This window comes from Trichosurus vulpecula, chromosome 1 (assembly GCF_011100635.1).
Source record: "Trichosurus vulpecula isolate mTriVul1 chromosome 1, mTriVul1.pri, whole genome shotgun sequence".
NCBI classification, from domain to species: domain Eukaryota; kingdom Metazoa; phylum Chordata; class Mammalia; order Diprotodontia; family Phalangeridae; genus Trichosurus; species Trichosurus vulpecula.
The window spans coordinates 343,128,326-343,146,371 of NC_050573.1; the positions used below are offsets into that span (position 1 = coordinate 343,128,326).

At 33.5% G+C, this 18,046-nt stretch overlaps 1 protein-coding gene across 1 annotated transcript in view; it reads left to right on the forward strand.

Moving 5' to 3' along the window:
* The window catches only part of LOC118838198 (catenin delta-2-like), a 197,137-nt gene that overhangs the window by 104,901 nt on the left and 74,190 nt on the right, over window positions 1–18,046 (forward strand). Inside the window, exon 7 of the mRNA XM_036745428.1 lies at window positions 7,847–8,032. Coding sequence (XP_036601323.1) covers window positions 7,847–8,032 — 186 coding nt within the window. The remainder of the gene's footprint in view (window positions 1–7,846; window positions 8,033–18,046) is intronic.

The following is an 18,046-nucleotide window of genomic DNA, read 5'->3' on the forward strand; positions in this document are numbered from 1 at the left end:
AAACATATTCACCTGAAAGAAACTTAAAAACAGTTTAAAAAATCAAACAGGCAATTTCCTCATATCTTTGTACTTTTTACTATTAACTTTAACCGTATTTAAAATTATTTGAATTATGCTAAAGTAAAAACTAATGTAGTTTTGCACAAACTTCTATGTTGTCACTATTATTAATATATCTGAATAAGTTATGAAATAATGGACTGATGGAGAGATTGTAGTAGTCTTCCTTCCTCCAATTTGAGGTAGTGATGTGAGAAAACTTAGTGCAGTGAAAATCTTAAAAAGATTAAATAAAAGTGAATAGTAGTTCTTGACATATTAATACAAGTCACAATTCCATATAGATTAGGAATGTAAATGTTTTGAGGTTGTATTGCCCTTTAAAAAAGTACTTCTCTCTGATAGTTGATATCATTGTATTAATCCAGTAAGGTAGTCCAGGGCAAATAGCTATTTTGCTTAAGAATATCATATCTATAGTTTAAATCAAATTTACATAAGCATATATATATATATACATATATGTGCGTGTGTATATATATATATATATCTTTAGTCCTCCACTCATTCATACATCCCTTAATGCATCCATTCATTCAACACATTTATTGAGTGCTTACTTCTGTAAAGCACTTTCTAGGCAAAGTGGTAGAGGCAAAAATCAATAATAAAACATCTTGGCTCTCAAAGAGCTTATTATAGTATAGTCAGGGACGTTAGACACATACAGAAATAGCTAAGTAGAATGCAAGACTGTGTGTCTTAAGTAACAGAATACCTATTAACTTACCACCTTGGTGTAATTTTAACTGGCCCTATTTTTGACCAGTTTCTAAACATATATGCATATATATATATATATATATATATATATATATATATATATATATATATATATATACCCCCCAGTGTATATATATATACACATATATACATATATATATATATATAATGTTTTATTCATCATGATTTCTCACAAAATTCATGCTTTGTTGTAATCATTGGTCTATAGGGAATTCTTCTTGACTGGAAATAACTGAATGATTTCAAATAGCATTATAAAATATAGGCAGAAAACTAGCTTGTTTAATTTTAATTTGCTTTTAACTTTCATTAGTCTCCCCATGTCTGACAAACACTAATTCATGATCAATATCATCCTTTTTTCCTAATCAGTATGATCACCTCCATTAATGTCCTTCTCCATTGCTTTGTTATGGTATAGACACACCTGTGGGTTTTGGAGGCTAGGCTAATGGAACATAAGCAAATTCTTTTACATCCTACCAAGCCAAAAGATGTGGCCTCATGATGGACTAAGTGTTTTTCTCAGTGATATTTAAGATCACAGTTTCATCTGCAAATTTGCCAAGGGATGATGACTGTTTTTTTGCAATAGTTCTTCAAGGGCAACTGCTAAGTTACAGAGAAGGTATGATTTTCTTCTGTCTAGTAAATACCCTACACCAACAATATTATAGACCTTTAAAGTAAGAACAATCGCCTTTTCTTTTTCCCACATGTGGAAAACACCAAGAAGTCAATGCTTATGAAAGTCAATAAAAGACTGGTGGTGATTAGAATAATTTCCTGTTGTACCAATCTCTTCTCTGAATGTTGTTTAGGAAATTTGAGTTCAAAGAGGTCTCAAGCTTGCCAACAGAATTAAAGATCATTATCAGCTCCTTTTAGTGGAAATATAACTTCATTTGAAAAGCCTTTCTAAATAAGGAAGATAAATTTAACCAGAGTATCTTTTCTGGGCCTCCTTACCCTGACCCTTTAATGAGAACATTTTCTCTAGTGGGTATATGTGTTCATTTTTAGTTAAGCCATCTTTTGAAAAAATATCAAAATGGGAAAGATTAGGAAGAGAAAGTGTGGTGTGATATCCCAGAATAAGAGGACCTCATTTCAAATCCTGCTGCTACTGTTTACTAGTTATGTGTGAAATTAGGCAAGTCACTTAACATCTTTGGAATACAGTTTCCTCATCTGGAAAATGGACTAGATGGATTAGATGGACTAGTTGTCCTAGATGACTTCTGGAGTCCCTTCTGGCTCTAGATCTAGGGTACTATGATGATACTTTTCTTGTGCTCAAGACTATGTCTCCAACCCCCCCAAAACCCAATTAAAGTAGATTTGTTGATTTCAATATTTTAATTGTATCAGTGTTGATCAAAGAAAAGCAGCTATGTAGACTGTTGCTTCCAAAACTACCTGAGTTTAAAACTTGTATCTGACCCAAACTTTGGAAAAGTCATGTAACCTTTCAGTGTTCCCAGACAACACTCTAAAATTACATGCTGGTTATAATGGTGCCAATATACATCATTGTCTTCATAAGGCTTCCATTCTAATGAGGCAGACAAACTTGAAAATAACTGTGTAAAAATGTTATACATACCGAGAATACAGACAGTAAGTTCAGAAGGGGAGACGATTGTAGCATGGGGGACAGGGAAAGGACTCCTGCAGAGGGTGGGATTTAATCAGAGTTGTGAAGGAAGCCAGGGGAACTCAGAGGCAGAGGTGAAGAGGGAGGAAACCAGTGGCACAGAGATAAAATATTGCATTTTCAACAAGTAGAATGTTTGTGCATGGAGGGGAATAAAGTATAAGAAACCTGGAAAAGTAGAAAGCAACAAGTCAGAAAGAGTTCTAAGAGATCTTGGGGGAAATTTGAAGCCACTTTAGGGAAATCATTTTGGTGGCTGAGTAGAGGATGAATTGGAGTAGAGACAGATATGAGGCAGGGACACCAATTAAAAACTAATTATAATAGTCTAGATGTCAGTGGACTGGACGGAATATGTGTGTATATCTCTATCTCTCTCTATCATCTTTTCAAGGTAAAAATGAGATTTGTCATTGCATTAGATATGTTGGGTTACTGAGAGTGAGGAGTCAAGGATGACACTAACCAAGGTGGTCAGCTTGGGTGACTAGGAGTTTGATGCCATTCATATAAATTTGGATCAGGAGGAAAAGATAACCAATTTTTATTTTTAATGTATTGAGTATGAGATGCCTGGGGACATTCATTTTGAGAGACAAAATAACTCTCTCACTCACGATTAAAAAAAGTCATTTAACTTCTCTCTGCATTATTTGCTTCATCTTTATAATGAGGGGCTGGATGAGATTTAATCTTTCAGGCCTTTCCATATCTAATATTAGATGATTCTGCACACGTAGACATCATTGCTCTACTGGTGTGAAGATATCTTTTAATGTTGTTATAATTAGTTCAGTGCTATTAGATAGACGATTTGGAAAGTTTTCTTTTTACAGAATCAGAATTTTGAAGTTGGAAGGATTCTCAGCAGCAATAGTCCAATCCACAACAAAAAATAATAGTGATTTCAACTCTAATATGTCAGACAAGTTGTTCACTTAGAGACCTCCAGTGAGGAGGACCCACTTCTGCCAAAACAGCCCATTCTACTTCTTGATAGTTCTAATTATTAGGAGGTTACTTTTTCCCCTTATATCATGCCTCCCATATTCTCTTATTCCCTACTATAACTGTGTGTTTATGTGTATTCAGCACATTTTTGTCCATTTCAGGCAAGAGGCTTGTCTTTGTTATATAGACTTTTCAAGGAAACTAATTATGAAAAAAAGCAAAGTCTACCCCTTTCTTCCTCATTTCTATACTAATGTATTCCTTTTGCCTTCCCTACTATTTCCTCCTTTCAGATCCTCAGGACAGAACGAATCCATCTCTAGGTGCTTTCTTTTTCTTACTTAATTCAACACTTTTTGAAAACGTTAAGGTTCTAAAGGGACTTTTTTTCTTTAAATCCTTTAGAATGTTAGCACTACATCATCATAGAGTTCCTTATAATTGCTCAGGTAAATTTAGTGTCTAAGTTTCTTTGGACCATCATTTTTGTATTTTAAACTTCCTACTGAGCTCTGGTATTTTCATATGAAATGCTTGAAAGTCTTCTATTCCATTATTTTTACCTCTGATAGAACTATGCTCAGCTCTGTTAAGTCAGGTAAGTTATTGCTGGCTGCCTTTTAGAATCTTATATTCCAAGAGCACCTCTCATTTCTATAGTAGAAGCTACCAGATCTTGTGTGGTATTAACTGGAATTCTTTAGTACTTGAACTGATGCATTTTGGATTCCTAAAGAATTTTTTGTCTCAGAAATAAGAGCTTTGATCTTTGACTTTGACATTCCTGGGACTCTTCTTTTGGGGTTCCTTTTAGAGGATGATTGTGGATTTTTTCTTGCTAATACCTCAGTACAATTTTCATTTATGATTTCTCAAAACATGAAGTCTGGGCTTTTTTAATCATGTTTTTCGGGGAGACCAATGATCTTTAAATCATTTCCCTTTGTCCTGTTCTCCAGGTTGCTTGTTTTTGATACCATATGTCCTTACATTTCCTTGTTTTCTTTATTCAGTCTTTTGACTTTGTTCTAGTTTTTCTTGTTATCCTATGAAATCAATGATTTCTGTTTAGTCTATTCTAGTTTTAGGTAGTTCATTTATTGTTCAAGGTTTACCACATTATCTTCTAGGACATTTATCTGCCTTCTATTTCTTTCCTCCAGAGCTTTTTATTTCATTTTTTCCCTTAATGTTTTGCTTCATTTCTTCTAGATATTCATGTAGTCCTAGTAGAAAATCCATTTTTTTCCTTTAAGTGTCCACTTCCAGTTATTACAGATTTTCTTTGGGGGTATCTCAAGGCTTGTTATAATTTTTTTTAATGCTGATTGGTATTTTCCTTGATTTACTCATTTGTTCAACTTTTGTGTCTAAATGAGGCTTTGTACCAGAGCCAAGCTTTGTCCCTTGCTATTGGGTCTTTCCCAGGTCCCTTAGGTTCCTGCAGTGACTTTTTACTTCTCAGGGTTAGTTCTCTCTCTCTCTCTCTCTCTCTCTCTCTCTCTGAGGTTCAGGGCTCTAGTCTCAGGAGAAAATACTTAAAGACATCAAGCCTTGGGCTTGGGTTTTCTGTCTGAGCAGTTCATCAGTGCTCTAGTCACCACTTCAGGGACTTTACCCTAAGGGTTTGTGACCACCCTGGGGCTTGTTCAGGTGAGTCATCTGCTCTTGTTGCCATGGGAAGGTGTCATAAATCTCTTGCTTATATTGCTGGTAGGCTAAGGTCTTATATCCCTGTGTAGGTGCTGGCTTTTACCCCACTTTTCAAATGCTCTGACCTGCTGGATAATCTCTTGTGCAGTTCTGCTGTAGAATTTACTCATTGTGATTTCTTATTAGATTTCTTGATCATTATTTTATCTATTTGGAACTACAGTATTTTGTGGGTGTAAGATTCAAGCAGTCATTTTGCCAGAAATCCCCAGCCATATTATGTATAAAAAGTTTCTATTATTATGTTATACTGTCAGGTTTCAGCTTGATGATGCATTCATTTATGTGGCCAATAGTACAATCCATAATGACGACTCTAACTTTCAAATAGTCAAAACTTCCAATAGAATAATTTGAGTTTTCACTGATTTTTCTAATGATGGTTCTTAATAAATTTAATTAAATAAGGACTAAAGACTGTATGATACAAAACTATAGATTAGAAATAAAGGACAACAATTAATGAATGCATTGGTTAAAGAAAGTTCCTTTTTAAAAAATTAGTTTCCATGAATCATCAAACATTTAGATCATACAATGATCTTTTCTATTGTGTTACCAAGGGAAATTGTGGGAGAATTTTTCTTGTAAGTCTTTAACTGAAGATTAAAGATATCTTTTTGGAATGGATTACTTTCATTCTGTCTAGAGCTAGGGAAGACAGAAAAGATAATTTTTTTTAAAGACCATTTTTGTGCTATAAACATACATGAAGAAACTCTTGGTATGGTCTCTTTTTTTCCTTTCTTCCTCCTTTATTGACATACACATACACAAAAAATTCAGACTTATTCATCAACAATAACTGAACAACCAAATTAAAATAATACTATTTTTATTATATGTTACATAAATGCTTTGTACTACACATATATGTATGTTTAAATGTATTCATAAATTTATATGTGTGTGTATGCATATACACATACATCCATATAGCTTATTTCCTTAAAGTAGTATGCCAGTGAAAAGTGATAGTGTTATTCAAATATACAATAATTTTGTCCTATTATGTTTAAATGACAATACTTAGAGAAGTTGTCTATGGCACCATTACCCTAAATTCATATTCCTTTTCTATAATTGCTGGCAAATGGTCCTAAAGGCTTACTTTCTGGAGCCAAGTTAATATGTGTAATATGTGACAGATAAATGATTAAACAAGTTGATTTTAACACAGATATTGCTTTAAAAGATTCACATTCTGCTGCATCATTTCTTGGTAGTTTTTTTTTAATTTCTGAACAAAATAGACAATAATCACATAAATGCTTTAATTTGACTCAGAGAACACCTTTTTGGTATGTTTAATAAATTGCTGTTTTCAATATCTGGATAATCATGGCTGCTTTCTCATATATAGTTACAAATGAAGCTGCCTTTACAATTCTTGACAATGTGGTCATAAACCTCAGAGATAACACGAATTGGCAGCAGTGACTTTACTGAAGGCAAATCAGGGGACTCACATCTGTGCCTCCAAGAACATGAAAATGAAAACAAGCAAACAAACATGAGAATAGGCTAATATTCAGCTTGATCTTAGCACTTGATAAACCAGGTGCAATGAACCTAATTATGCAAAACAATTACTTTTAGATATATAATTCAGCTGAGAATAATCTAAATGGGATTTTAGATTTAGATTTAGACGAAGAGAATGGGTAAATAAATTTCCTACTCTGTCATTTATTTGCCTTTTCCTCAAACATTCAGCAACTTCTAGGAATGGTAAATTTGTTGAATTTGTTCAATTCTCATAACTAGGTCAACCACTTAAAAGCACATACCCTGTTGACTTTTAGTTTGCATTAGCCTTCCTAATTGTGCCATCAATCTCTGTCTGTAATTTCAAGGCTTTTGTATGATCCATGTCTTACACATTCCAGGTCATAATATCAGAATAATTACATGGCAGAGTACATTTTTCAGTATTGTGAAAGAAAGTGATGAAAATAATAACATTTAATGACTAGTGATTTGCAAACTTTACTTCATAATTATTGGATTAGTTAGTAAGTTATCATACATCATTTTCTTTTTTCAGAAAACTGAGAATTAGTGCTTTCATTTTGAGGTGGCAGCAAAAGAAAATTGTCTCATTTTTTCAGCTTTTCTGTTACTTTAAAACATTTTCTCCTTGAATATCTGTTTAATTTATTCCTCCCCTGGGAATTTAGACTATAGAAAGCATTGTGGTTCATTCATAGGCCAAGGGGAAAATGCTCATGAGGCAGAATGCTCCATCAGTCTTCAAGAGAAGCATTAAGATGATTTGCTTTGGTCATTAATGCGTTTATATATCACCTGAAGTGATTTTTGTGGTAAATTTTGTGTTGAAAACACCCAGTCCATTTAGGAATGTGTTTTTGCCCTTTTGTTTTGTCTTCCTTGTTAATTAATTCCACTAGTGAGGATTCCAGCTACATTAGTGAGATTGTGAGAAAGTGGTTTTGTTGGCTTTGCACAATAACTATCTATCTCTTGGAATATTATCTTCCATATGGGAAAATCAGGAGTAAGGCAGCTGGGGGATGCCTATAAGCTGATTAGCTTGACTCATTGCTGTCATTTCATGTTATTTTCTGCACATTTCAACAGTTCTCTTCTTTAAAAAATTAAATAAAACCCCAAACTTACGTTCAAATATGCCTTTGATAAAACCAGTCTCATTTGTGTGGTGTTTCCTTCCTCATTTTTCTGTTTGTTCACTTGCAGCTGGGTCTCGGGCATCTTACAGCAGCCAACACAGCCACCTTGGCTCAGAATTGAGGGCACTACAGTCTCCAGAACATCACATAGATCCCATTTATGAAGACAGAGTGTATCAGAAGCCCCCTATGCGGAGTCTCAGCCAGAGTCAGGGGGACCCTTTGCAGCCAGCTGCCTATCGCACTAGCACAGGTATGTACTCACTTCAAAGTTGACTCTTTCAAATAGGATTCTTTTTGTTTGTTTATTTTCATGTGAGGTGCCTAAATTATTTTCATACAGCTGGTTAAAAAAACACAAGGATACGTGGGGGTATCAAAGTCTGCCAGTGTTCAACCACACACAGTAGTAACAAGAGAGCAATAATAAGAATTCAATTCATCAGGCATAATTAAGCAAGTAGATATCTAGCTATGAGGTCAGTAGCAGTATGTTCAAGTGTATTTGACATTAAATTAACTTAAAGTAGGCGATGTTCATCTTTATATTCTTGTTAACAATTTGTTTATTAGACATGGCTGTTCCTAGAGAGTAAAATTACAATTCAATGCTATAAAGCATATTGCTTTTACATTTTTATAAGCTATTCTTTTATTTTTGGAAGAGTAAAGATGGCAATTTACACATATACTTTGTTCATAGCATGTTTCAAAATTTTAGGCCTATATTTAACATAATAAATTCATGTAGCTAAAGGAAAGAACTTTATTTGCATTATAGTAACAGATGTGCAAACATTCAGATCACAGGATACACATTAAAAATTACTATCTTATCTCATGATATGCACTGACTAATTTGTTTGGTTCACTTCTCATGATCAAATGTTCTGGTGGAGGGGTTAGGGGAAAAACTATTAAGCTAAAATGTCACATAAACACGTTAGTATGACATATTTTCTAATGTTTATCAAAAGTTGATTATATGTTTAATGTTTGTATTGATTTAATTTATGCTGCATATTGCTATGGAGAGGTCTTAAAACCTGGGATACACTAATATTAGTATCTAGAGCTAAGCAACACAGAGTAGGGGAAAAAACTTAGTATAATTTTGATTTATCACTAAGTGGTATATAATACTTCGGCTAAGTTGCATTGTGATGTCAATTACATGTTTTTCATTGTCAAGTAAAAAGAGCATTTATATTTGATTACTGGAATTTATAATTCAATATTTTATTGTATCATAAGAAAAAGACAAAATATTAATTATTCATCTTCAAGTTTGACAATGTAAATGCTACCTTCAATTATTAACAATCTAAGGTTTCTACATAAATTAATAATTATTTTTGTCACTTTCTGTCCTAGTATAACCAACTACGAGTCATGTTTAAAAGCTGCAGTTGTTAACATTAATATCTGATCTCGATTAATAAAACATTTTTTCCTTTAGTACTTGCTTCTTTTAAACAAACAAAAAAACAAAAAAAAAACCACACTATATTCTATTGACTTCCAACATTGACTTGTCATTGGTGACAATGAACTGGCATGTATATCCTTAGAGTTTATAATCTCTAGGAAATTTAATGTAACATTGGATATTATCAAGAAAATATTCACCTTAACTTTATCATTATTAAAATCACAAAAGTAAATTTAATTTTACTTTTAAAATTTTATCCTTTCTTTGGAAGGCCAGTAGAAAAGCACATTTTTTTTTACATTGCATTTCACAAGCATTATGTCAAAATGTCTTCTTACTTATCTGTGCTGGTTAATGGCAGTGAGAAATTGCTAGGATCATGTCACTACCATTTTTCAAGACTCTTCCTAGTCTTCTGGCAGTTTGGAGTAACTGAACTACCCTCAAATGGTTTGGATGCAGGAATCTTGCAGCTTTCTATGCGTTTTCTACTCTTAGTATAACTTGTCTAGCAACTGAACCTAGAACACCAAAGAGGATAATTATAAATACATATGCCCTCCTCTCCCTGACCAAATTCCTGATCCAATCCAGACATTCACCGTCCTCTTGCCAGTTGGAGTATTGATCTAATCTAGAAATAACATTGGATTCCTAACTTCAGTACTTCTTCAGTGTCACTCATTTTCTTTTAGAAATACAGAATTGCTTGCCTCAGGGTTTGCTAGACCTCTCAAGAACATTACAGAATCAAAGTGGTTATAGATTAATTCCATCCTACAAACCCAAGAGTCTCCTGATTTTTCTCTGGAATCTGGAGTTAGGGAATGAAAGAGCCTAACTAGAGCAACTCCTAATCCAATCAACCTCAGCTAACTAACCAATTACAGCTATTTCAATGCGACAAGTATTTTTAAAATACCTACCATTTTCCTTGCTTTGTTTTAGGCACCGTGAGAAATCCGAAGAAAGGAGTAGATACAATCACTAGATTTAGTTGGGAAAATAATATTTATATGCCTGAAAAAATATTTCTAGTATTTTGGAACTATGAGACTGATTTAAAAGGAACTATCAAACAATATGTTATACAATTTACCTGTAAATGCTTAGACTTTTTAAAAGAATTTCACCATGCCTGGGCATGAAAGGAATATAGAATTTGAATTGACTGACAGGAGAACCCTTGTCCCATCCCCATAAATTCCAAGCAGAAGGAAAACAACATGAGTGAAAACACAAAGTGAGGGGTGAGGGATGAAGGGGTGGGGAAGGAAACAAACAGGCTAGTAAGAAGAATGACCTTAATAAAATAAGCTATTAAAGGGACCATCCTTAAAAGAACTGAGAAGTAATGAATTGGTTTAGTTGATTAAAGTAGTTTTATTTGAGAGGTGATTTGAAGATTAGTATAAGAAGAACTGATCTGGTAGGCTTCCAAAAGTCAATCTGGTATGCAAAAAGCCTCCATATTATCCATACATATTCTCAAATCTCAAGATAATTTTGTCTATTACTAAATTTTGGTCACTGCAAATTATGTTTTAAAGTTATTTAAAGGAAAAATGAAAGTACTGTCTTCCACAAAAGATTATTATAGGTTTGCTTATAGTCAAGTAAAACATTGATAATTTGCTATTTGACTCCTCCATGCAAAATGTTTTACAAGGTAGCAGTGGAGAACACAAAGATGTAAAAATAATATCCAGTGTCACTAACCTAACAAAGTTGTTAACTGAGCCTGACACAAAGTAGATACATTAAAACAAAAACAAAACAAAACAATCCAAAACCTGAGGCACACAAAGAAAAATAATCAAGTACCAAATCAGTAGTACAAACATTAAGTATTTTAGGAATTCAAGAGGATATTTTACAGCGATCATCCTGGCCCCACTGCCTAGGAGCTGGGAGTTCTGCATTTCACCTCTCTCCCACCATTCTCGGCTCTCGCCCACAGTGATGGTGTCCCACAATAGTCAGAGGACTCCTTGTACCGCAGACCCATTTAATCATTTAGTGGGATTAGATTTTACAAGGGAATGCTTACTCCAAAGGAATAACAAGAATAAATATACAAACATCCCCCCAACACCTGGCTATATAATCACCTCCATGCACCACCTCAGTCTCTGGGGAAAGAGAATAAGTTTACAATTTAGCTCATTTCCTACATAACACATTCCCAAGTTCCAAGTCTGAAGCACCCCCCCACCCCCACCCCCACCTTGGGCTTGAGGCTCAGACATCCCCAGGCCTTGATGGCTGTACACCCAGCCTTGAATTTTGGTTCCCACATCACAGGGCTTGATTCCAGGTCCAGTGAAGATTCCACCACCTGTGCCAGAACTGAAAGCACAAATGAAACAGACAAAAGAAAAAGCCCAAGCCTATTTTTCAAGGCCACAGGACCTAAAATTTCCCCTTACCAGCTTAGTTCCTGGCACCAATGTTGTGGGTAAACTTGGATCCTACCCTCTCAAGACACCACGGAAAGAAAATGTCCCCTTTTGGCAGGGAGGTGTGTGTGTGTGTGTGTGTGTGTGTGTGTGTGTGTGTGTGTGTGTGTGAAAATATGGCCTATTTTGGCTATGCTGCCAATTGAAAGAAGTTACTCCACCCACAGGGGAATACAAAATCTCTGCTTTCAGAAGCTGGTCTCACCATTCTAGGTGATCTGGGCATGTGCAGTGATCCAAAAATTAAAAATTATGAACAAGCCTTTATTTATAACATTAGATTTGAAGAAATAGAATAGATTTATTTTCAAAATATATCTGATTACTGTTTGTGTGTGACTTTCATTAAAAAATAATACTAGTAATTCTTGTGATGCTAATGAATAAACATAAGAATTCACCTTCCTTCATTGAAGATTCTCTTATTATGAAAAAGAAGTCCAGATTCCTTGAGTAAATAGATTTGGATTTAGAAGATTGGGCATTTATGCTGGCTCTACTGTATATGATTCTTATGACATAGTGACTTTGTCACTCACTTAAACTTGATGGTTCTAGAAGGCTGGATTAGATGCTTTATAAGGTCTCTGAACCAGCTCTAATTTCTTTGAGCCTATGAATTATTAGCTCAAATAAATATTTTTTTAAATGAAGCATAAATCTTGGTGATTTTTCTATTCAGGTTTTGGATAGTCCAAAATGGAATTCATGTATTATAAGTACTGGAGAATATTCTTTAATGATTGACTCACATTATTATGTTTTTTTTGTTTCATACAATTAAATGTCATGCTGTTACAACATCTGTAGCTTAATAGGAACTACTTTCATTAGTGATAATGCATCATATTGTATGTCAAGTTAATGGATATGTGGGGGGGGGGGACAGAAAAGGAAAGGCATACTTAACCAAAACTAGACTCAAAAGTGCTTATACAAAAGATACTTCTAGAACTCAATAACTTTAGTCAATTAATCTTCTGCTAATGAAATGACTAAGACTGAATAAGTACTAAGTTCCTGTTGCTTCTGGTGTTGTTAATAGCTGCTGGCCAAGATGCTCAGATTGTTTGTATTAGTATGGAAAAGGACAAATCTACTTAATAGGAACAAATTCTATAGCTGAAATTGTGACATTGACTAATCATCTCCCAAAAATTCTGCATTTTCCTCATAATTTATTGATTGATTTCAAACTTTTTTCAAGAGCTGCTTTTAAAGCAAATGTAGATTTTCTCTCATTTGCATAAAGTAGAACAAATGAAAAGAAACTAGCAAGAATTACTTTGTTATTGTGTATACAAATATAAATATACAAAGGCAAAAAGATGCTATCTACATAATATTAAGACTTTCAAGTGCACACTATCTGAAGTACATGGTGTTTAGTACAAAAAGATACTTTATAAATTGAAATTTTAAAAGTTATATGGATGATAATAGTATCAATACCAGTTCCATATATATGTAAATATGAGTTAGTTGTATTTGACATCATTAAAATTCTATTGGTTCAGCTCCACAAATTCTTTTTAATTTGCCTTTTAGCTTTTACAAATTAAGATTATTACCTTATAGAGAATAATATCCTAAATCTATTCTTTCTGAAATATTGAATATAAAAATACATGTTTACATATGACCCTTTTGGTGTTTAATAACATGTAGTTTTTGTAATATTATATTGAATGATTTTAGCTATAACTTCCATAGAGGCTTCAGTTTCTAGGTAGAATACCAACAATATTCAGAACTCCTAACAAGAATAGTATTTATTTCTGGGTATTTGAGCATACAATGCTACCAAGCTCACCATGAAATGGTATTTAATTTGCAACTGGGGAGAATTAAAATAACAAGTATTGCTTGAAATTATATTGACTAATTAAAAGATTAATTTGAAATAATTTAGAAATAAAAGATAAGTTAAGATACATGTCTGCCATTTACAAAGCAATTTTCTTATAATTTGAGACTTATCTGGTCCATAGAACGGAATAAATGATGTTACTCACCAGACATATTCAGTAACTGGTTTCACAATAAAAAAAAATGAAGTGTGACTCATTAAAAAAATGTAAGTTTTAAAAGTCAGTTATTTATTTGTCTTAACTAGAAATTTATTAACCAAATATATCTTTGTTTTATATATATAATTTCTATAGAATGATTCAAAACAATATAAATTACAGAGAAATCATTTCAGAGCTTCCCTTTAGCCCTTATTCATTTTCTTGGCTGTGTTCAGCAGAAAACAAATTAGTACTGGACACAGATTTAACCTAAAATGTGATGATAAGCTCTCTACTATCTCAACTCCACATTCTACTGATATTGCAAAGCTCTTTGGTGATGCATAAAAATGGTTTTGATATAGAGATTTGACATAGAGATTTTGATATAGAGAAATGCAATGTATTATGTCTGGTTAGCCAAAAATATGCTATAATGGATGGAGCCACACAACAAAGGATTTATAGAAGTGTCTTTGCAAATGGGCAAATGCCTTTCTGAGGTTGAGTGAAATTAACATATCGAGGTTAAAGGAAACCTGGTGAAAACACTCAGTTAATATCTCTGTGGGGAGTGGGGAACCTCTCAGTGCATACAGTACGAATGAGGAATGAATAAGTGTGTTACGGGATTGATCACATTCAGTCAGTATTGTAAAATAGAACTGCTGAAGGCTTTGTAATTGGAATCCACCTTACACTGGAACCTTCTGACATAATATCAATGCAATATAATATGCATCACTCCAAAGCTGCCAATAAAAAGATATCTCTATTACAAGGAAAAGTTAGGAGGAACATTAATGAATATAAACAATTTACAATATGGTCAAAACTCCAATAATGAAAATTCACTTCTATGGCTGTTCTTATCAGAGCCTATATACTTTAAGTCAATGTGGATATACAATAAAGGAAAATGCAGTTAACAATAAATGCTAGTTTTGTTTGGGAACCAGAGAAACAATTGAGTACATCATTGAATTGGATACAGCAGATGAAATATTTAATATTTTAGGTAATGCCTTATAAATAGAGACCTGCCCTCAGAGCTAGAAAACACTGGGTTCAAATTCTGCCTCTGTCACTTACAGGCTGTGTGACCCTGGGCAAGTCACTTAATCTCAAATCACTTTATCAAGCACCTTTTGAAACTGAAAGTGGCAAAGTATGTGCTGACCTGCTTTGCTAGAGGGAATTTCCTCACCTGGGATTTTCTCCATACTAATGAAATCACTGGGCCAATCCATCCATAGACAGATCTCTATACTTTATTACTAGAAGTATGCATCAGCAGTTAGCCCTTGGGTAAACATGGATTAATTTAGCATTACAACGAAGAAATTAGGATACTTCTGGAAATAACCAATGAAAGATGCCCAGGAATATAGCCATGATAACATTAACAAACCTTAGCCCTTGGACTGCACATTTTGCCACATGATAAAAATTAATGATGCTGTAGGTAGGACTTATTATTATATCTACCTGACTTGTCACAAATACTACAAAAATACAAAACAGCAGAACATTTTTGTTTACTTTTGAACAAAACTTTGCTGGAAATGTCACTTTGATCTACTTGAAGCTGCCTGATGCATACACTGTGATTACACTTTTTGCTAGCTTTTGTTTCTTGTTGAACAAACTCACAAGTTTAAGAGAGTCGCCATGCATGGCATGAAGGAAAGGGCACTAGACCAAGAGTCAGCAGGCCTGAATTCTTTCTTTTTTTATCCTTGTTATCTTGGACAAAGCACTTAACCTCTCTGAATTTCAAGATTTTGTTTCATTTTTTTTTTGTAATCTGCATTTATATCTGTGTTGCCAACATCACAAGGGTTTTACTGGGATAAAATGTGATAGATTGTGAAAACCAATTGGAAACTGACATTCCTACCATCTTCACCATTCTCTCTCTTCTTCCTATCAGTCCATCTGACCTTAGGCAAGTCAGTTAAACTTTATTTTTAAATTTTCTCATATATAAAATGAAAATAAAAATAAATGCATTGCCTACCTCAAAAGATCTCTGTGAAGAAGATATGTTGTAGTATAAGTATACATCATTTTTTTTATGTTTTAAAGTTAGATAGGACCTTGGATACATTCAAGCCCTAATTTCTCATTTTTCAGAAGAAACTGAGGCCTAGGAGGATTCAGTGCTGGCTCAGGGTCACATGGGTAAACAGCAGAGCTAGGATTTGAAACTGGTCTGACTCTAAGGCCAATGGCTTTTCCACTCGATCATGCATCCTCTCACATTAATTTTTAAAACAATGAACAAACTTCAAGTCTGCCCAATGTTTGCACACACCAAACCATAAGCCAAAAAAAATAATCTGAAAAAAATTTTTGCAGGTACCAATTAGAAGAAAAAATCTGTTTTAATGACTTTTAAAAATGCCTTTTTATTTTCCTTTCTCTAATAGACAGCTAAGAAATACCTTTAGATTTGCATTTTAGAATCCTTATGTCCCCCACTTACCTTTATATTTTTCGATTACAACTGTTTAAAAGATTTCATTAGTTTGTTTTTCCTTGAGTCTCCAGAATTCATTCCAACTTGGGAGTTAACACTAGTCTTTATGCTATCCTCTTGCCTATACGCTGGCCTGGCTCTTCAGATAAACTATCTTTATAGAAATTCCCATTCTGTGGCAACATATACCCCAACTCATCCAGTTCCCTACTTTTAAAAAGAAGACTTTACTAAATATTCTTTTCCTGGTTGAACCAAAGGAAACATAAATATGGAATCTGAGAAATATCAAAATAAAATAGGAAAAACAGTTGACACAGAATCTCAGAAAAGCTAGGTGACTTTCCAAGAGCTATTTCAAGGCAAAGCTGAGATTAAAACCCAGCTCTCATGGATGCCAGTGCAGTATTCTTTCCCACTGTATCACAATATCCTCACTAAATTGTAGATGTCCAATAGAGTAATCCATATGCTGCTTTCCATTCTTTGGTTATGGCTTTGATGTTTCTTTTAACACCTATCTCATCTCTGTTTCCATATCAAGCAGTTAATATGCACAAGTAATTGTTTTTTGAATAGCTTCCATTAATGTTTTCATAATGAACAAATATATGATGGTGGTGTATTTCCACAGTTTTTAACTAATGTGTGAGTATATAGCTAATGGAATCACTAGCCATTTATTTGAACTGAAATTCCATATAAAAATACATGGTCTGAGTTTTCTCTTTATTTGATAAACATTATATTATGTAGACTACATCAAGAAGCTGAATTTTTTAAGTCCTTATGAAATGTACTGCAAAGTAAAAATTTTTACTTTTTGCTTTTTTCCACATATATTTATGCTCTTTGGAAGACCAGCCCTAATACATCAAAAATGTGTTGTGATCACTTTTTGAAGATCTTTGTCACTTCAAGTTTCACTGTTAAGACTTATTTAAATAATAACAATTATAGTAATGAAGATAATTAAATGGTGAAATAAATGTAATGGTTCTCTCTCATATCCTTATTCGAAGGGCCATATTATGCTCAATCCTTGCCATAGCATTCCAAATATTTTAGTGTAATGGGGGTGATGGGACAGGGACAAGTTGTAAAATGTCTTGAAAGTTGGAAGTCCCCTTTTTCATGTCTCGTCTTGACTCTAAACTTAGAAAATTATCAACAGATGTGAAATAAAAGATTCAATGTATACTAAATAGTGAACTAAAATCTGTTTTTGCAGAAAATATTTTATTCTTTTTAAAAATTGTAAAAGTAGCTATTGGGAAAAAAATGGGAATGACAAGCAAAGAATCATTTTTGTTTTCAGGAAGAGTTGACTTTTAACATGACAGACAACTAAGAAAGGTTATAAGATTTGTTTTAAATAAATATGTGGATAAAAAATAGAATCGTATTTTATAATCAAGTTTTCATATTTGTATAAAGATAACATTCACATTTTTTAAAACTCCTAATTACCATTCTATTGGATTGGATTGTCTAAAAGTGACAGCCAAAATGTGGAAGAGGCTTTCTGTGCTCTTCAAAACATAAGACATACTTATTTTTCCAGGCTCCAGAGAGAATAATATAAACACATACGTATATACATATGCACGTAGGTAAATAAATGGACTAGATTAAAAAAGAATAAATTAATGAAGTATAAACGTACACACATTTGTAGGTGCATATATGTAGAATTGAAATAGGAATTACATCTATGATTTCAATGGTGCATGAAACTTTCTAACAATTCAGGTTAGTACTTTCTTTGTAGTTTACGTAGGCCTTGAGAGTTACCTAGAATCTCATAGTCAATATGTATCAGAGGCAGGACTTGAACACAGCTCTTCTTGGCTTCAAGGACAGCACTCTATCCAGTGTACTA